The 17,735-nt window shown below is 44.3% G+C and overlaps 2 protein-coding genes across 3 annotated transcripts; one reads left to right on the top strand and one right to left on the bottom strand.

Moving 5' to 3' along the window:
• The first annotated feature begins 343 nt into the window (after window positions 1–343).
• Window positions 344–10,711, top strand: LOC117750417 (aminopeptidase Ey-like). 2 transcript variants are annotated; one of them, XM_034561634.1, is made up of 21 exons: window positions 344–475; window positions 1,867–2,470; window positions 3,509–3,651; window positions 3,846–3,985; window positions 4,554–4,680; window positions 4,780–4,934; window positions 5,059–5,172; window positions 5,347–5,490; window positions 5,813–5,878; window positions 6,018–6,083; window positions 6,686–6,858; window positions 7,000–7,076; window positions 7,171–7,307; window positions 7,412–7,467; window positions 7,557–7,704; window positions 7,914–8,005; window positions 8,797–8,907; window positions 9,022–9,189; window positions 9,327–9,467; window positions 10,001–10,082; window positions 10,319–10,711. In XM_034561634.1, the coding sequence occupies exons 1-21, from the start codon at window positions 469–471 to the stop codon at window positions 10,475–10,477; spliced, it is 2,910 nt and encodes a 969-aa protein (XP_034417525.1). In that variant the 5' UTR covers window positions 344–468; the 3' UTR covers window positions 10,478–10,711. The 2 variants fall into 2 exon arrangements, with proteins under 2 accessions (XP_034417525.1, XP_034417534.1); XM_034561643.1 differs by having other exon boundaries at window positions 1,775–2,470.
• Window positions 10,712–11,556: 845 nt separating this feature from the next.
• Window positions 11,557–12,459, bottom strand: LOC117751314 (mesoderm posterior protein 1-like). The gene is made up of 2 exons (XM_034563107.1): window positions 11,770–12,459; window positions 11,557–11,643 (listed from the first exon to the last, which is right to left on the bottom strand). The coding sequence occupies exons 1-2, from the start codon at window positions 12,457–12,459 to the stop codon at window positions 11,557–11,559; spliced, it is 777 nt and encodes a 258-aa protein (XP_034418998.1).
• Window positions 12,460–17,735: the final 5,276 nt, after the last annotated feature.

The raw sequence follows: 17,735 nt of genomic DNA, 5'->3' as shown, positions 1-17,735 counted from the left end.
TTTACATTGTAGATACGTGAAAGACCGCTAAAGGGCGCCTTGAAGCGGGGCTTTACAAATGATAACTGGCTGGTCTTCCATAAAGTGACCATGAAATGATGGTATTAAACCTTTAACTAAATATTATATAGTACATTGTGGAATATTGTTGGACATCACACTGGAGTTAAATTCAAAACAGGCACATGAGGCAATGATTATATATTCTGTTCCAGGATTGTGCAATCGTCTGACTCATGATTTGGAAGACAAATCCGCCTCTACTCGGGACTTTTTGAATTTAGCTTGATGTGGTATAAATAGTGTTTCCCTCACCACAACTTTTCAAAAGACTTATGTGCGGCACTTCTTGGAGCAAGGGGACAAGCAGCTGACGTGCCAAAGGGGAGTGTTGTAGACATCACTGCATTAAAATTGGACTCCACAATCAACAGGTGGAAAGTTGTCTGTAGTCTAAAACCTACCGAAATGCAAGGTAAGACCAATTACCAAGGACATGGTTTCATGTCATTGCATTATACTGTACATTTCTTTTAGGTGGGTGTATCAGAGAGGCGAATAAGTATGATGGAGAACAGACAGTTTGATAGAGTTGAAGGCTTATCAGACATGTAAATACCATGTTTTCTTATAGACACATTTTAGAAACTACTCTTACCATTGCTCCATTCGCATATTTGTATCCACATTTTGAAGTAACGCATTAAAGGAGCTCAATGGAAACGGCAAACTTGGCTAACATTTTCTTAATTGCGCAAAAGGTCTTAAGGTTTTTCTGCGTTTGTCAAAAAAAGAGTAGATTATGGAAACCTAATGACCTAGCAAATATTTAAGTTACATGACTGATCAACTGTTTCCGCTGTCGCCTCCAAGCAATGGATGATCCCATTGGGTTTGAAAGTCTTCGTCTTTGACAACACGGAATATGGACAACAGTAGCTGACATGAAAGAACCATTAAACATTGTTTAAATCAAAGAAATTCCAGAAGACATCTCTCCACTTTTTTCTGGTTGACGGTTAGGTACTCAAGTCTATTTTTCTTGGAGTTTACAACCCCAATTTATTCTACTCTGTTTACTGGCGGATTACAGCCTTTAGCGCCACCTTCAGGCCAAACTTGTCTGTAGCCCAGTTTATTTGCTCCAAAAGTTATAGAAACGCTTTCAATTTCTATTTTCCGCAGTTAAATGCTGTTGCTTCTGTTTTCCTTCCATTATCGTGCAAATAATTTTGATGCAATGTTACTACATTGCATCAAAATTATTTGCATATGTATTTCTTATGTTTGGAGACCATAATCCAAATACCATGATGTTTGGAAGACATTTCTGTGGCAGCTGTGTTGACGTAAGGGTTCTTGCACCAAACATGTTCTTTCAATTTAGCTGTTGGAATGTCTCCATTCCTCAAAGCCACAACTGTTTGGGTCAACCAAAGCCAACTCTGAGTTTATGCAAAGAAAGAAAAGTGTATGCAGTTTTATAAATCCTTCTTTATCCCCTTTCATTATGGAACTCTGTCTTCTTCAACATTGCCAGATCTGTATACAGTTGACATTTGCAAATTGTATACACGCACGCACACACACACGGTTCTAGTGTATTTCACACGATTTACAGTAGTGTATGAACATAAATCAACTTCTAAACAGGGCCTTTATTCAGAGCCATTATGCTGGTGTAAAGTTCACAGATAAGACAGGGCTCTCTCTTATCTCAAGGACTTTTTACAACTCAATGTTTTGGACATTCAGCAATTTTTTCCCCACCCAGGAAATCAACCATTAACTCTGGGCTGTATCTGACAAGGCATGCCATAAATATCGGTCCCGTTTCTCCATCTGTCTTCATTTTCTCCGGTCAAGACATGAGGAAAGGCCTCTTCCTCAGCAAAGCAGTGGTAGTGACCTGTGTGGTCGCAGCCATTGGTGCTGCGGCCACCATCATAGCCCTGTCTGTGGTTTATGCTCAGGAGAAGTCAAAGAATGAAATGACGCTGCAATCCACCGATAGCCCGACCACCAGCCCCACCAGCCCCACCACGCCGTCCACCCCGAAGGAGCCCTGGCAGCGGTACAGACTCCCAGAATCCCTCGCTCCCATCTCCTACAATGTCACCCTGTGGCCCCGGCTGGAGCCCGACGCAGATAACCTGTTCATCTTCACTGGACACTCCACAGTGGTGTTCAGATGTGTGAAGGAGACCGAGCTCCTCCTCATCCACTCCAACAAGCTGATACTCACCTCCTTCGAGGGGTACTTTGCCAAGCTGAGGGGCCTCAGCGGAGCGGCTGCGCCCAGCCTGAAAGACACCTGGCTGGAGATACCCACCCAGTACCTGGTGGTCCAGCTCAACAGTCCGCTGCAGGCCGGCAGCACGTACGAGCTCTACACCGAGTTCGTTGGAGAGCTGGCCGACGACCTGGGGGGATTCTACAGGAGTGAATACATAGAGGATGGGATGACAAGGTAGGATGTTTTTTTTACTTTTAATTTGATTATATAATTAGTTTTCAATATTTTGGTTTAGTTCTGAGAATAAGTGCAATTTTAAACAATGTGTAAATATGCATATGTCGTAATGTAATTTAAACCAGACATTCACTTTAAGACATTTTAGACTAGAAACAGGGGATGGCTAGCCTGAATCCGTACAAATGTAACACAATTCTTCCCACACCTCTAGAACTTAACACATTGTATCTTGCATGTTCAGTCAGTACAAAAAACAAATGACAATTCACCTGTTTCCAGTCTTTGTGCTAAGCTAGCTGGCTGCTAGCTGTAGCTTACAGTACTGTACAGACATGAGAGTGGCATCCTTTTACTCGTTTAACTTTCAGTAAGAAGGCAAATGTGTATATTTACCAATATAGCACAGGTTTCTTTAATAAGATAAGAATAAAGACTAATCAATTAGAGAAGCCTGTCTACACTATTTAATTATCTGTATACGTTTTGTTTTAATAAAAATGTATACGGTGGGCTATTAATAACAAAGAACCTTTAGGAGAATAACAAAGTATACATGGATGTGGTTGCAATGTCATGTCGTTGGTTTTAGCTGAATTTCAGTACAGGATGCAAAAGTATGTTGTACTAAAGAAATTAAAAAAATTGTTAAACTCTCTTGAACAAATACAAAACATTCAGATTTTGTCGCGTTATATTTCCAGCCACTATGTGTAAGATTAGAAATATTGTCACTTTGGTTACTCCGAGTGGTTGTATAAAAAAAAGCCACTGTGGTAGACAGTAATGCATTACAGATTTCAACCTTTTAGGTTGCAGGTTTTATCTTTATCAAACCATGGGAAAGGGGTTTTCCTCACCTAGGGAGGAGTAACAAAAAAAAAGACTCAGGGAAAGAAAAAGTAACAACCACTTAATTCCAAAATAACTAGATCACATCCAACCCGGACTATATTGAAGTGTGAGCGTATTTAAAGTATAGTAACATTTGATGTGGGTGTTAATTATTCGTTTTTTCGTATCTGCTATTGTCAGAGTTGTGGCCACAACTCAAATGCAGCCGACGGATGCCAGGAAAGCCTTCCCCTGCTTCGATGAGCCCGCTATGAAAGCCGTCTTCCACATGACCCTCATTCACCCCCACGAGACCGTGGCTCTGTCCAACTCCATGAACTACGGCAAGTAGTTCTTCTCTCAACTGTCCATGTGTGATATCTCCTATAACCCCAAGTGTAACCGATGCATCCAGATTTCATTCGCAACAACAGCACACATAAAATGTTCAGCTGTATTCTCCTTTAATTGATACAATGCGCTTATTATTCCTCATTGGTAATGAATCTGCTGCTGTCTCTCCCCCCCACCTACACAGACCCTGTTAACATCACTATGAATGGACACAATTTGATCCGGACAAGCTTCGAGCCCACGGAGATTATGTCAACCTACTTGCTGGCTTTCGTTGTGTCTGATTTCAAATTCATTTCGATGCCACCGAATGCAGATGTTTTGGTAATTATTTATCACCGTACAAATGGAAATGGGTCTATACTCCTATTATTATGATTACTACCATTTTGCACTCACTCTCTCTGACCCCTCGACCTTTCTGGACAGTGGAATAAGGATTTTGTTAGGATGACCAATAAACTGTGACATTGATAATCAGCTATGAGAACCACACTCCCCCTCAATACCGCTTCTATATACCGAACACTGGAATGCACCATGTTTTCACAGCCCTGTAACCAACATCACCGGATCATACAGCGGTTTCATTTTAATCACTGTGTAGTTATGCTTCTGATTTAACAGTTTGTGTTAGTTAACTGCATGATTGATTGAAGATAATATTTATTTTCAGTTATTATACGGTAAATGCAATGTTACGAACCACTGCTACTACTACTCGGACTACAAATACCATCACAAGCAGCAGATGTTGGATCTATTGCTGCTCTGTCCTGTTGGACGCAGTGTTTCTATGCTGCCCTCTGCTGGACGACAGGCTTAGCTCAGGCCTCTGGTCTACTATTTGTTTTCCCTTCTGCTTATGTAATAAGTCACTGTTTGTGTGCAGATCAGGATCTGGGCTCGCAGGAAGGCTATAGAAGAGGGCCAGGGGGCCTATGCCCTGGAGAAGACTGGGTCCATACTGGCATTCTTTGAGGACTACTATAACTCTTCTTATCCCCTGACCAAGTCAGGTAGGAACCACACGCACAGGCCAACACAAGGACAGTAAATAGTTTTACGCTACTGAATTCATACTGTTAACCGAAATTACTTTATGTACGTTTTTTTAGACCAGATCGCACTTCCTGACTTCAGTGCTGGAGCCATGGAGAACTGGGGCCTGATCACCTACAGAGAAACCGCCCTCTTATATAACCCTGGCGTGTCATCCAATGGAGACAAGGAGTGGGTGGCGATCGTCATCTCCCACGAGCTCGCTCATATGGTATCACACTAAAGGACTTTCAATGGGGTTCTGCCCTCCAGAAACCAAATCATATATTTGATGGTCATCATGTTTAGCTTTGTATTTCAAAACCTGCCGATAAAACTGAGCTCTGTCTTCTCAGTGGTTTGGGAACTTAGTGACCACCCGGTGGTGGAATGACCTGTGGCTCAACGAGGGGTTTGCCACCTACGTCTCTTATCTTGGAGCCAACTTTGCTGAGCCAACGTGGAATATGGTGAGTTTTGAATATACCACGTTAAGAATTTACCCACTGAATATATTGAATGGACCTCTTTTTAAATTGCTCTAGCGTGAGCCTCGTCCTGACAAGGTGGATCCATTTAATGTGTTAAAAATATGTGTAAAATGCCACAATGACTAATTCAAATATTTCCTCTGTATTTCCCAGAAAGATTTAATAGTTCTGAATCAGATAATTGGTGTGATGTCTGTGGATGCCTTGGCCTCCTCCCACCCCCTCTCATCCAAAGAGGAAGACGTCCTGACACCGGAGCACATCAGCGAACTGTTTGACACCATCACATACAGCAAGGTGTGGCGTAATTGGAATTAACGCATCTTTACTTCCTTACCTCAATGCATTGTTCTCTTCAAAACCCCAAGAGACATGATGTCGACCTCCGCTAAACAAAAAAGAATGAATTAAACTGTTCCCATTCTGTCCCGGGTGACCCTCATCAAGGACTCTTTGGGAACTACAGAATTAAAGTACTAATGAATCACTGATCGGTATTGTAAGTCGCTTTGGATAAAAGCGTCAGCTAATTTAAATGTAATGTAATTGAGCTGTCATTGTGTCACATCCGATATTTCACCCGCTAACACTGCTGATATCCTCCTTTGTTTCATTACAGGGTGCTGCGGTCCTCAGGATGCTCTCAGAGTTTATCACTGAAACCGTCTTTTCCAACGGACTCCATGTGAGTACAGCTGATTCAAATTTGTTTTGTATTTTGTTAATGTTGTTTGTAATGTCCCCGTTGTATTGCACTGCATCTAACTTTCTTCACCACAAAAGCACAACTCAAGCATGACAAATATTGTATTATTTGTCTGCAGACATACCTGGAGGAGTTCAAGTACAATAACACAGTCTACACAGACCTCTGGAAGCACCTGCAAATGGTAAAAAAAAAGCAACATCCAAAAGCAGCCACTTTTAAAAGAAAATGTCTTCAAAGCCTGAGAGTAGTATCTTTAAATTTATATTAAAGCAGTTGACATAGATTGTATTGAGGGTAGTGGAACAAGCTGCTTACACAAAACTGATAACCATATGAAAGTTGATCACTATGATGTTCACGATGCTAGCGGCTAACTTGTTTCAGCTGTCGTTGGGCGGTGGACAGGTGACATCGGTCCACAGTGGGTTCACATTCCACTGATTAGTGCGGCTGTAGAGTGATATTAAGTTTAGTCCACTTGGTGCAACCACCTGTTCTCGTATACAACAAGTAGCTTAAAGTTGCTAATGTTAGCAACATTTAGGTAGCCTTGGTGTTGCTGGCTAACTGACATTGACAGTCATTTTGGGGACCTTTCTATGCTCTTCTACTCTACTATTTAGCATGTTTCTGTAATTTCCACTTGGGATCACAATCCCCTGACTTTAAACATGTGTAGAATGATTCCGCCTGCTATTCCTTGTGATTCATGACTAATGGTCAACAGCAGAATAAGTCAAAACGGTCACAATATTACTAATATATGAATATTCCTCTATTAAGGCAGTGGAGAAAGCCAACATAAAGCTGCCCCACTCGGTCGAGGTTATCATGAACCGGTGGATCCTTCAGATGGGGTTTCCGGTGGTCACCATCAACACCCAGACTGGAGAAATTACCCAGAAACACTTCTTGTTGGACCCAGACTCTGTAGTGGACAGACCCTCAGAGTTCAAGTAGGAAACATTCTTCATGTTTCTTTTAAATATGCTGAATATACCAAGTGTGGTCATTTTGGGCCCTCTCATAAGAAACTCACCGGCTCTCTCTGTGTCCTCCGTCTCTACATATGTATTGCGGGATGAATGCGGCTGTAGTTATGAGTGGTTTGTCCCTATCACGTGGATTAAGAATGTAGGAGACGAGCAGCAGTACTGGCTTCTTAAAAAAGAGGGTAAGCTTTATTCCCGGGTGTTGGTACAGAGCATTGCAAAGATGATGACCACGTTAGAAAAAGATGCATTACTTTTGTTTTTCGTCTCAAACAGCTACAAACACAAACATGACTCTTGTTGGTGCTAATGATTGGCTGGTGGCCAACATGAACACGAAGGGCTTCTACCGAGTCAACTACGACTCAGACAACTGGGAGCGTCTCCTCGCCAAGCTGAGCTCCCGACATCTGGTGCGTGACGCCGCGCCTCTTCTGCGGTGTTTCTAAATGATGAGTACCCAAGCCCCACCCCTCAACACTCCCAAAAAAAAATAATGCCTTTGTTTGCTTTTCAGGACATCCCAGTGATCAACCGTGCTCAACTCATCGATGATGCTTTCAACCTCGCCAGGTGAGGCCGTGTTTTGGTTTTACAAAGTGCTTACCGTCAAATGTTGAAAGAGAGAGAGCTGAGCAATCGTATGCACGTACCTTTTTCAGGGCCAAGATGGTGAGCACAACTCTGGCTCTGAGGACGACCAAGTTCCTCGATAAAGAATTGGAATACATGCCCTGGGAGACAGCCAAGCGCAACATGAACTACTTCTACCTGATGTTTGACCGCAGTGAAGTGTACGGGCCCATGCAGGTTTGTGACTTTTGCCACGCTTTCGTAATTAATTAATTCTTATGCCGATCCCCAAAGAACAGCAGAGTGCAGATGTTTATGAAGGAATGCGGATTGGTTTATTGTGGGAAAATATAGCTGTAATGTTTATGCAATGCAGATTGATCTGTCTTTACGTAATCATTTTTCAAACAGCTATGCAACCTAACAAACCGTCTTTGTTTCTTCAGGCTTACTGGAAAAAACAGGTCACCCCTCTGTTTAACCACTTCAAAGAGATCACTGTCAACTGGACAAAGATCCCAGAAAATCACAACGACCAGTAAGGATGTTACCATGTCTTCTGTGTTTTAAACTCTTTTTTTTCCCCTCACTTTTATTCACATTATTTGATTGACAATTTACCCTGTGGGTAAATGCAATGTAGATTAGATGAAACTTTAATTATCCCCAAGGGAAAAACTAGATGCCAAAAGAATCCACCCATCCTCTCACCGAGCTGCACCTCCACTCCAATCTGTATCTCTTTAACGTGTTCACTCCTATTTACTGTTATCTTGAGAGACATATGTTCTATCTCCCGGGTTTATGTTTACTTTCTCACTTGCATTCTCACCGCTGGAAAACTTTCCTGCAGTTCTACTGAACAGATGCGGTGGGATTTACTCAATGTCATTACTTGAATGTCATTGTTCCTCTCATCGTGGGAGTCAACACTTAAGGAGTTTAGATGGACTCCTTCATTGGTGGGAACATTCAACGACAAGCCAATGGGGAGTGGTCTCCGTTAGTTTGATGCTTCACTTCCTTTTCTACCTCTAAAATCTTTGATTGTTAATTTATCTCATTTTCAGAATGAAAAGGTATAAGTACCGGCTATGTTAAAAATCTACAAAAATTGGGTAAAAACAACCAAGAGAGCCACACAGAGTTAAACGTTCAGGTATGACTGAACATATATAACTTTATCTTCAGCAGAAATTCTCCTTAAAGCGGACATTAACACCACGAATAAGTCATAAGCAGAGAAATGTGGACGTTTTCAGATTTGGTAAAAAGGTCTGCCGTTGGTCATACTCCTAACCCTGTGATTCATCTCATGTCCCTGTCCAGGTACAACCAGGTGAATGCAATCTCCATGGCCTGCAGCACTGGAGTGGAAGGCTGTGAGGCGCTGACCACTGGCTGGTTCAAAGAGTGGCAGGACAACCCTGCTAACAACACGTATGTTAACACCCCGACGCAGTTGTTTTTTTTAATTGTAATTCAAGTATTTTATTTGCCACGCCCCCGTTGTCATTGCCTTTAACTCTCTGTCCTCTTCACCAATGTTTGCAGGATTAGTCCCAACCTGAAGTACACAGTGTACTGCAGTGCGATCGCAGCGGGAGGGGAGAAGGAGTGGGACTTTGCTTGGTCCATGTTCAAGAACGCCACCATCGCTACGGAGGCTGATAAGCTCATGTCCGCGCTGTCCTGCACCAAAGAGCCCTGGCTGCTGAACAGGTCTGTGATACTGACATCGTGCTCTTCTTCTGGTCATTTTGGCACTCACTCACTGCAGGGTTTTGACGGCCCTACGTCAAACACCGTGGCAGCAGCCAATAGAAACGCGTTTGTCCTCACCTGTGAGTGTGTTTCAGGTATCTGGGGTATTGTCTGGACCCGAAGAAGATCCGTAAGCAGGACGCCACCTCCACCATCATTTCCATTGCTAGCAACCCCATCGGTCAACCTCTGGCATGGGACTTTATCAGAGACAAATGGGACCATATATTCAATAAGTGAGTTTTTTCCTCATGCACGCACGTATAGAATGTGATAGTCAAAGTCGCACGGTTAAACATATTGCTGTGAAGGCAAAAGGAGGCTTTTATACTGTTGGTGTTGATCGACCATTTTGGTACAAACTGCATTATTTATAACTACTATTGGATGGACTGCCATGAGATTTGGCACGGATATCCACAGTACCCAGGGGGTGATTTCCGACTCGACCTCTAACACCATTTTCGGTTACAAAAAAGCAGTTTGTCCAATACTTTGTTTTATGACCAAATCCCAGCTAAACTAATGCTATTCCCTTCAACCTTCAGTCCTAATTAGCTAACATGCTCAGCTACGATGTCGCCACCGTAATAACGTCGGCATGTTAGCATTGTCATTGTTAGCATGCTGACCGTTAGCATTTAGCTCAAAGCGCTACCGCCTAGCAAGGCCGCAGACTGCTCGTCTTGTTTTCAATATTTCCAGCCCAACAGCTTGTAGTTGCGTACAAAATGTTGACAGCCTGTCTTGTTTGTGCCTTTTTCTCCAGTTATGGTGGTGGATCGTTTTCCTTTGGAGGACTTATTAGCGGACTGACCCAACGATTCTCCTATGAGTTTGAGTACAAGCAGGTACAGTTTCTCTAGTGTTCCTTGTTGTTCTCTGTGACACCCCGATGAGCAAATATTTCATTCCACGCGGGCATTTTGCGAGTGGGTTAATACGACTAGACTATTGTTCGCACGGTGCTGTGCATCAGGACGCATGAAAGTGAAGAAAAACTTCTCATGTCCTAATCCTATAGTTCATACCTGTTTATGCCGACGTTCAGATTTGAATCCCGGTAACCCCTCCTGTTCCTCCCCAGTTGCTGCAGTTCAAAGAAGACAACGCCGGGCAGTTTGGCTCGGCCGCCACGTCTCTCGAGCAGGCGCTGGAGAGAACCAAGGCCAACATGAACTGGGTGGCCTTGAACAATAAAGAGGTGTTTGATTGGTTCACCAGTGAGGCCCCTATACCAAATTAACACAAATGCAGATTTTTTTAATATGTAAAGTTTTGATTATGCATTTTTATGGATATTTGATAGAAAATGAAAATATGTTTTAATACTGTACATACTGTAAAAATTCAAAAGGTTTTGAATAGATGTCACGACACAAGAGTGTAATATTCTCTGCATCCCCATATTTTTGAGGATTTATTGTTGATGCCAGTGTTTTGAATAAAATCCACCTATTTTGAATAAAAGCCACCTGTATCTCCAAACTGTGAGCTCAGATTGTGTTTCAAGACTCTGAGTACTGCAGGAAGAACACAGTCCATTTAAATGTGAAATATCTGAAAATAAATGTGCGGCCTCTCCGGGCATCTCAGCAACATCGCAGATCCCACAGTGTAAAACATTCATTCGCAGAGTGGGCCATCCATCTTCAATGACTAAGACACATTGTGTGCCCATATTATTAACTTCTGGGTCACACAACGACACTGCAGAGAAACACTTTCCAACAGGAAGTGACAATCAAGACTTGGAGTGAAATACATTATTGGCTTCGGAGATTCTGAGCTGGATCCAGAAACTCCATTTATTTATCATGCTTCATGATCTCAGCCACCCGGCATGTTTACACAGGATAGGAAAAGGCGCCAATTAACTGGTCCCAGTTCAGCTGCCACTTCTCTCAGTGGGGGTCTTTCCTTAAGGACTTTAGCGGGGATGTGGTCCCAGTTTAGCACCTCATTGTCACTCTGACAGCTGCTGTGTTTGTGTAAGGAAGTCGAGGCCAAGTACTAAATAAATATATATATATATATATATATATATATATATATATATATATACGGTATATAAATACATCGCAGAAAGAGAACATTTGGATGAATGCAACAAACTCAAGGTTTATTTTGATAAATTAAGTTTATTTTGTTCATATTGTGAAAGCTCAATAAATATACAGTTGTATGTGTAAAAATAAAACCAAAAATGCACAAATAGGACAGGATATATATTTTGTTCAAAATAACAAAATTGAGAATTTTTGTCCATAGATTTCTTTAGAGGTCATTGCTGCAATGAAAATAGTGGCTAGATGGCCGTGTCTCTCAGCACTGTCCAGAGAAGGCGGCGCTTTGAAGTTGCTGCTGTGGAGTCCAGAACTGCTCGCTGGTGAAGCAAACTCCATTTGAAACCTGACAACAGAAGACAGATTTTTGGTTATGAACTCATTCAACACAAGGTCAACGTGAAGCAAATTCTCTTTAGCTCAAAAGCTTTTAAATATGTGGAGCCGTGCAATACCATGATATGAAACATACCTGATATGAGGGCTGCAGGGAGGACAGATGTTCTGAGCTCATGGTGTTACAGGCTGGTTCTTCTTGATGGCCGTAGCTGGCTGCTGGCTGACCCAGGAACTGGCTGAGGTTTTGGGGCTGCTCCGCAAACCCTGAGGGTCTCTGCTCCAGCGCCTCCTCGCTGAGGCCCAGCTGGGCCGACAGGTAGGAGATGTAGCGGATGGTGAGGCGCAGCGTCTCGATCTTGGTTAGGGTCTGCCCGGCGGGTGCCACCAAGGGAGGCAGGTATGTCCTGAGGTGCTGCAGGGCCTTGGTCAGATCCCTCATCCTCAGCTTCTCTCTCTCACTGGCCGTCTCCCGCTTCTTCCCCGGATACCTGGATCTGGACTTCTTCGTGATGGACAACGTGGCCGCGGAGGATCCGGAGCAAGGCGGAGGCTGCGTCCCCTGGGTGAGGCGAGGCGCTGCCGGGCTTTTAAAGACAAAACAATCCATGGCGTTCGGTTCGCTTCCGGTGGCGTGGAGGGAGGCTGGGGAGAAGCAGAAGGAGTCCACAGAGGAGGTAGGAGACAAGCTGCTGCTGCCTGCGCTGAAGTAACCAGCATCCGAGGCTGGATCGTAGGCCAGGGGATCGTAGGGCTTGTCCAGCAGGGACTCAAACAGGAAAGAGTTGTCCTGGAGCTGGAGAGGGGAGCAGTAGGTAACCTCCATGGCTGCTGTCGTAGTCGTGGTCTTCCCCGAGCAGTCAGTGTGTTGCCTGTAGGCAGAGCAGAGAGGACAGTGAGGAGGACCTAGGAGGCCGCTCCATATATGTGGTGGGAGGTGCGAGATGTCACCTCCGGCAGCCACCTCCAAGCCCTGAGAAGCTCTGGGAGCAGGTCCGACACCTCGACCGGGGGTGGGTGGTAGGGGGGTCCCATGGGAAACATGCCAGCTCCGGCACGAGGTGCGACCGGAAGTAGACAAGTTCACACGACACGCTCCTACAGCCTGGAGAACACAACAAAGGTTTGTACCTGGGTCTCAGGACTATCCCTGAACCCCGATGGACATCTTTTAATTGGAAATCTAGAGTGGGAGCCGGAAGCCACTGAAGATCTGTGACCAAGAAATATTCAATAAACCATGGCTTTGGGGGTCAGCTGTAGTTCAGTGGGGAGAGTGGTCGTCCTGTAACCACAAGGTACCCGGTTCGATCCCCGCTCTCCCTGTTAGTTGCATGTCGAAGTGTCCTTGAGCAAGACACTGAACGCCCAGTTGCTCCCTGGGTGCTTCACTGCAGCCTTAATAACTAAGGATGGGTTAAATGCAGAGAAGAATTTCCCCACTGGGATCAATAAAGGATATATTATTATTATTTAAGAAAGAATGAGCCATGGAGCTGCAAGGCCTCGGGTTCAGGGAAGCACAAAGACGGCATTTCGTACAGTAAAAGTTGTTTCGTGTGACACTGAAGGAAAATGGCATGTGTTTCCCCCCCGCCACACACACACAAACACAAACACACACACACACACACACACACACACACAACAAGGCAGCAAAAGTGTGCCGGTGGGCAGCTGTGAAGTGTGAGGAGTTTACACCTCGTCCTGTTTGGACAGCAGTCCGCCTCACTGGCCTGGGAACTCTGATCAGAGGAAGAATGCAAAGAACCAACCGACACGCTGGACCGGACTGCGTCTTTTATTAAGTCCTGGTCCACGCTGGCTGTCCTGGTCCACACTGGCTGTCTTGGTCCACGCTAGCTGTCCTGGTCCACGCTAGCTGTCCTGGTCCTGGTCCACACTAGCTGTCCTGGTCCACGCTGGCTGTGCTGGTCCACACTGGCTGTCTTGGTCCACGCTAGCTGTCCTGGTCCACGCTAGCTGTCCTGGTCCTGGTCCACACTAGCTGTCCTGGTCCACGCTGGCTGTCCTGGTCCACGCTAGCTGTCCTGGTCCACGCTGGCTGTCTTGGTCCACGCTAGCTGTCCTGGTCCACACTGGCTGTCTTGGTCCACGCTAGCTGTCCTGGTCCACGCTAGCTGTCCTGGTCCTGGTCCACACTAGCTGTCCTGGTCCACGCTGGCTGTCCTGGTCCACGCTAGCTGTCCTGGTCCACGCTGGCTGTCCTGGTCCACGCTAGCTGTCCTGGTCCACGCTGGCTGTCTTGGTCCACGCTAGCTGTCCTGGTCCACGCTGGCTGTCTTGGTCCACGCTGGCTGTCCTGGTCCACGCTGGCTGTCCTGGTCCACGCTGGCTGTCCTGGTCCACGCTGGCTGTCCTGGTCCACGCTAGCTGTCCTGGTCCTGGTCCACGCTAGCTGTTTTCTTTTTATCCTTTCGTGTTGTTGCTATTATAAAAAAATGATTACCAAGCAGCGTCTCTTCTCCCCATGATCCCCTAACCATGGTTCCTGGTTCACAAACTGCTGCAGACAAATATGCTGCATGTATATCATCTCGAGTTTCATGCGTGTGGATTTGATCCATCACTTTTGTTTGGTGCGGGAAGTTCAAAATAAGAATGTACTTATTATGTTTTTGTATTTTTGAATGCCTCCGTCACCAATTCTCCATTTATGCACACCATTATAATGATTTTATTTCCGTGAGGACTCTCTGGTGTTCCTGTGAATCTGATCATCAGGCGTCGACTGTGGATCCGAATCCCGAGCCGCGTTCCCACAAACCACCGCGTCACATTTGACTCCTGCTCTGCAGCAGAGGTGAAACCCATGAGCCAGAGGAGGGGGGGACGGGGACGGGTACGGGGGGAACGTGTGAACCGGTCCCACAGCTCTCCAACTACCTTGCTTATGCAAGACAAACAGACAGAAAAATGGGACATTAAAAAATCAACATTTCTAGATGACACCAAGCAACTGATTCTAGCACTTTGTTTGGTTGAAGTTTGAAGCTTTTTAAAAATGACATCCGGTCACTTTTACTTAACTTCCTGCGTGCCTTTTTAAAGCTTTATCTCATTAAAGTGTATTTTGTGGGACGAACATCTTTCGCTCCATTTGTTTTCAAATGATAAACTATCAACTGAATATTAGGGCCCGCTCTAAACCTCCGTTAGAGTCTCCCCCAGCTGTCAACTTTCCTCCTGCCTTCCCCGGCTGATGATAGATAGGATCGGCCTTCTCTTAATCCACATTAAGCTCTGACAGTGTTGACTCACATGTAATGAGCGAATAATCAGCACGGCAGTGCTAACCCTTTCATCCCGACCCTTTCAGGGACGGAGAGTTTATTAGCTCTTCTGTGATGAAAGGCCCGAGTGGGCGCATTAGGGTTTGTGTCGGGTCTTCGCAGGGCCGCATATCAGATGAGCTCCACGTATGTGGCAAACCAAACACTCGGGCCTAATTCTCCTGCCTGCCATGGAGCTTCTCTATGAATACTAAAGCCCTCTCTGTTGGCTCGAGCAGGTAATTAGGGCTGTAGGTGAGAGGGGTGGGGGGGAGCAGGGAGGATCTTATATCTTAGTCTAGACTTAGCGGTGCCAAGGACCTCTCTGTTGTTTGCTCAGCCACATTAACAAAGACACACTAAATAGACCAGTTAGCTCTGGTCTGCTCCGATGCATTACACCATGAGAGGGAATTACTGTCATGTTTCTGGAGGGGCTTGTGTCCCTGGTAATGTTGCATGAGCCCATGTTTAGGGTATTTTACAATACACATTATGGCGTTACAGTAATATTCACTTCTGTATAGCGTCTCTGTGGAGTATTATTTTTGCCTGTCACAGTTGCATAATCTGCTGTAGAATTAATGTTGAAAAAAGTGTTCTCCTCCCTGACATAGGAGCATGTTATTTTTACAGGCAATCTGGTAAAAAGAAAGGGGAGTGGCATGATATAATGTATTTTAAACCAGCTGCATCATGGGATCTTTTACAATTCATGAAAACAAAAAATGCAAAGTACTTGTCTTTATGTATTTTTTTTTTTTTCTTTATGTCTACTCAAGATTTGTTTTTCCCTCCCACTGGCGACACGCTGTCACGTGAGTCTCATTCGGAAACAAAAATCACAGCTGCAAACGATAGAACCAACGAGGTCTGATTTCCATTCAGCAGCCTCAGTTTCAATGATGCATCGTTATCGTCATGAGCGACACACGTGCACTTTCCTGGCCCAGCGAGTTCAAAAAGTTCATGCTGAGTTTGAGGGGAAAAGCTAATGAAACAGGACCTCTGCAACACTTTTTATTTCAACTTTGAAACCTCGAATATAATACACTCATTTATTATGCTTTAGCTTCAATGAAGAGTTGCACTGCAACAAGGTGTTACAGAATATGTACGATACGCTGAGGAAGGACAGTCCTTAAAGGTGTCCGTACAAACGATAACATGTGTTTGGCTTGATATAACCATTCCTCCTGTTCAATACTGGTTATTAAGATCAGTGATGAAATCCACAGGGTTTTTGTGTGCAAAGAAATAACATGAGGCCTCGGCAGTTACAGCAGAGCTACAACCTCTTTGGCATTAAATTCCCTCTCTGTGATTCCTTGTCAAACTTCAATGCAGATGTACTAACAAAAAGAGTTGTTTGGAAAGAGGACCGTGGATTTCACACTAACATTGGACGCTAGGGATCTCTTAATAACCTGTATGAACAGGAGGAAGGATTACACACTGTGTCACTGTTTGTATGTGAGCCGTGTTGGCTTTTGCTTTTCTCCCAATGACAGCTATGAGTTTAAAGGTTTCACTTCCTCTAAATTGTAACATAATCAACAGTGTTACCTCGTATTGTAATATAGTATTCTAAAAGTGCAAAAGTTAACCACTTGAGAAGTCCTTTTAATAGTCTATTTTTTTCTTTCTTGTGACAGGACCATTCTTTAGAGTCATATTTCTCACCACCTGATGAATGTCCAGTATTCTGTCTTTTGGCCAGTGAAATATTTGGCTGGTAAACACTCCACTGTGTCTATCGGCTAGTCTCTTATCAGTGTCTGTCTGCTGTTTGCTGCTGAGCAGGTCGTTTTTAGATCTTTTTAACTTAAAAAAAAAAAATAACTCTATGAGAGTGAGCAGAGGGAGCCAGGTCAGTAAAGTGATAATGTGATTACTCTCAGTTGGTGGCGAACAATCCCTTTTTAAATCATAGTTCCTTTCTTTAAAAAAAACAACTAATTAAATATATATTTAAACCTTGTGGTGGCGGCTACAACATAATCGAAATAAATACATTGTTAAAAAGTATTGGGAAGCTGGCCATTTTATGATATTTGTGTATTTTCATCATTGGGGTGCCAGTGTGCCTTCCTGCCCAGCAGAGGGCGCTCTGGGCCGCGTCCTGCCTTACGTTCAACCACTACTAGGTGGAGGGAACTGCATCATGGGAACCGGTGCTTGCGAATGATCACAATTGCACAAGTGACATTTTAATATTATATTTATTATAAATAGTGGCATATGGAAATATAAAAATAGTTGTTAGACGTATCAATATTTACACGCAGCATTTCACAGGACAAAATAAATAAAGTTGTAAAATAGCATATATATATTTCTAATAAATTACGTGTTTCACAGTGAGGCAGTAAAGACAGAGAAGAAGTTTGTGTCTGTTGTTGGATGACGACGATGACGGTTTAACCCCAATACTCTCTTGGAACCAACGGCATGCAGAAGTCTTTGCCACACATCTGGAAGAAAAGAAATCAACATGAAGTTTGATTAGCATTGTGTACTTTCATCCAAAAAGATGCAAGAAGTACGATTTGCACACATAGAGATCAATAATTGATGACAAACATACCTGACAGCAGGGCTGTGTTGCCGGAGGGGACTGCAGGATGCCGTCCAGGCTCGTGTCTCCCATTGGAGCTTCAATGTACTGCATGCTGTACTGATCCGCTCCAAAACCACAGCTCCCAGAATGCAGCACGGTTCCCTGGCTGTGGCACTGGGCCTGGTACAGGCTCTGGTTCAGGCTCTGGTCCTGCAGCTGGGCCTCCTGTCCTCCCACGGGGCCGTGCTG

This window comes from Cyclopterus lumpus, chromosome 3 (assembly GCF_009769545.1).
Source record: "Cyclopterus lumpus isolate fCycLum1 chromosome 3, fCycLum1.pri, whole genome shotgun sequence".
Lineage (NCBI taxonomy): Eukaryota > Metazoa > Chordata > Actinopteri > Perciformes > Cyclopteridae > Cyclopterus > Cyclopterus lumpus.
This window is presented reverse-complemented; position numbering and strand designations above follow the sequence as displayed.